We start from the raw sequence: 1,261 nt of genomic DNA, 5'->3' as shown, positions 1-1,261 counted from the left end.
GCCCGCCGCGCCCGCGCTGCCGCCCGCCAGCCAGTAGCTCACGCGCCCGTTGGCGCCCGCGTCCGCGTCCCGCGCCTGCACGCGCAGCACCAGCGCGCCCGCCGCGTTGTTCTCCGCCACGTACGCGCTGTACGCCGCCTCCTCGAACACCGGCGCGTTGTCGTTCACGTCCGACACCTCCAGCACCAGCTCCCTGCTGCTCCACAGCGCCGGCCTGCCCCGGTCCCGGGCCACCACCGTCACGCGCTGCTCGGACGCCTGCTCGCGGTCCAGCGCGCCCGATGTCACCACCTTGTACGAGCCGCCCGACGACGCCACGATCGACAGCGGCGCCTCTCCCGACAGCTCGCACGACACCTGACCGTTCTCGCCGGAGTCCAGGTCGTTGACGTTCAGCACGGCCACCACGGTGCCCGCTGGCGTGTCCTCGGGCACGGGACTCGAGAGCGACAGAATGGTGATCTCGGGTGCGTTGTCATTCACGTCTAGCACCTCCACCACCACCTTGCACTGTGCCACCAGACCTCCACCGTCCCTCGCCTCCACCAATAATGTGTAGCCTCTTATGTCCTCGAAGTCCAAAGCCTCTTTCAGCGTGATCATTCCGCTCTCCGCGTCCAGCATGAACTTCTGAAGTGCCTTGACAGGCATTTTCCCAAAGCCGTAAGTGATGCGAGCATTGTTGCCGATATCGGCGTCGGAGGCAGAGACGTTTAACACTCTAGACCCCGGGGCTGCGTCTTCGCGCAATCTCGCACGGTACTGGTCCTGCCCGAACACGGGTGGATTGTCGTTGGCGTCTGTCACATTGATGCGAATCCTGATAGTTCCCGATCTAACTGGATCCCCGGCATCCACGGCCGCTAGCACCAGCTCAAAAGAGCTTTCCTTCTCCCTGTCCAACGCTCTCTCCAGCACTAATTCCGGCAGATTGCTTCCGTCAGGGCTCTCCTTCATGACCAGAGAGAAAGATGGGCTGCTGCTGAGCTGGTAAGTCAGCAGCGAATTGCTTCCCGAGTCAGCATCTTGGGCCATCTCCAGCGGAAAACGAGCACCGGGAAGAGTCCATTCCCCTATGTCAAGTTCCAGAGCAGCATTGCTGAAGGTCGGAGAATTGTCATTCACATCCTCAATGGACACCTCGACGCGGAAAACATTCAGCGGGTTGTGCACCAGCACCTCGAAGCTGACGGAGCAGGTCGCCGAGTCGCCGCACATCTCCTCCCGGTCCAGCCTCTCGTTCACGCACAGGTTCCCGTTC

The 1,261-nt window shown here is 62.5% G+C and overlaps 1 protein-coding gene across 1 annotated transcript in view; it reads right to left on the bottom strand.

Moving 5' to 3' along the window:
• The window catches only part of LOC102034603 (cadherin-related tumor suppressor-like), a gene marked incomplete at its 3' end in the record, with an annotated part of 17,390 nt that overhangs the window by 3,578 nt on the left and 12,551 nt on the right, over positions 1 to 1,261 (bottom strand). Inside the window, exon 4 of the mRNA XM_031065704.1 lies at positions 3 to 1,260. Coding sequence (XP_030921564.1) covers positions 3 to 1,260 — 1,258 coding nt within the window. The remainder of the gene's footprint in view (positions 1 to 2; position 1,261) is intronic.

Source organism: Geospiza fortis, unplaced genomic scaffold, assembly GCF_000277835.1.
Source record: "Geospiza fortis unplaced genomic scaffold, GeoFor_1.0 scaffold1252, whole genome shotgun sequence".
Taxonomy (NCBI): Eukaryota; Metazoa; Chordata; class Aves; order Passeriformes; family Thraupidae; genus Geospiza; species Geospiza fortis.
This window is presented reverse-complemented; position numbering and strand designations above follow the sequence as displayed.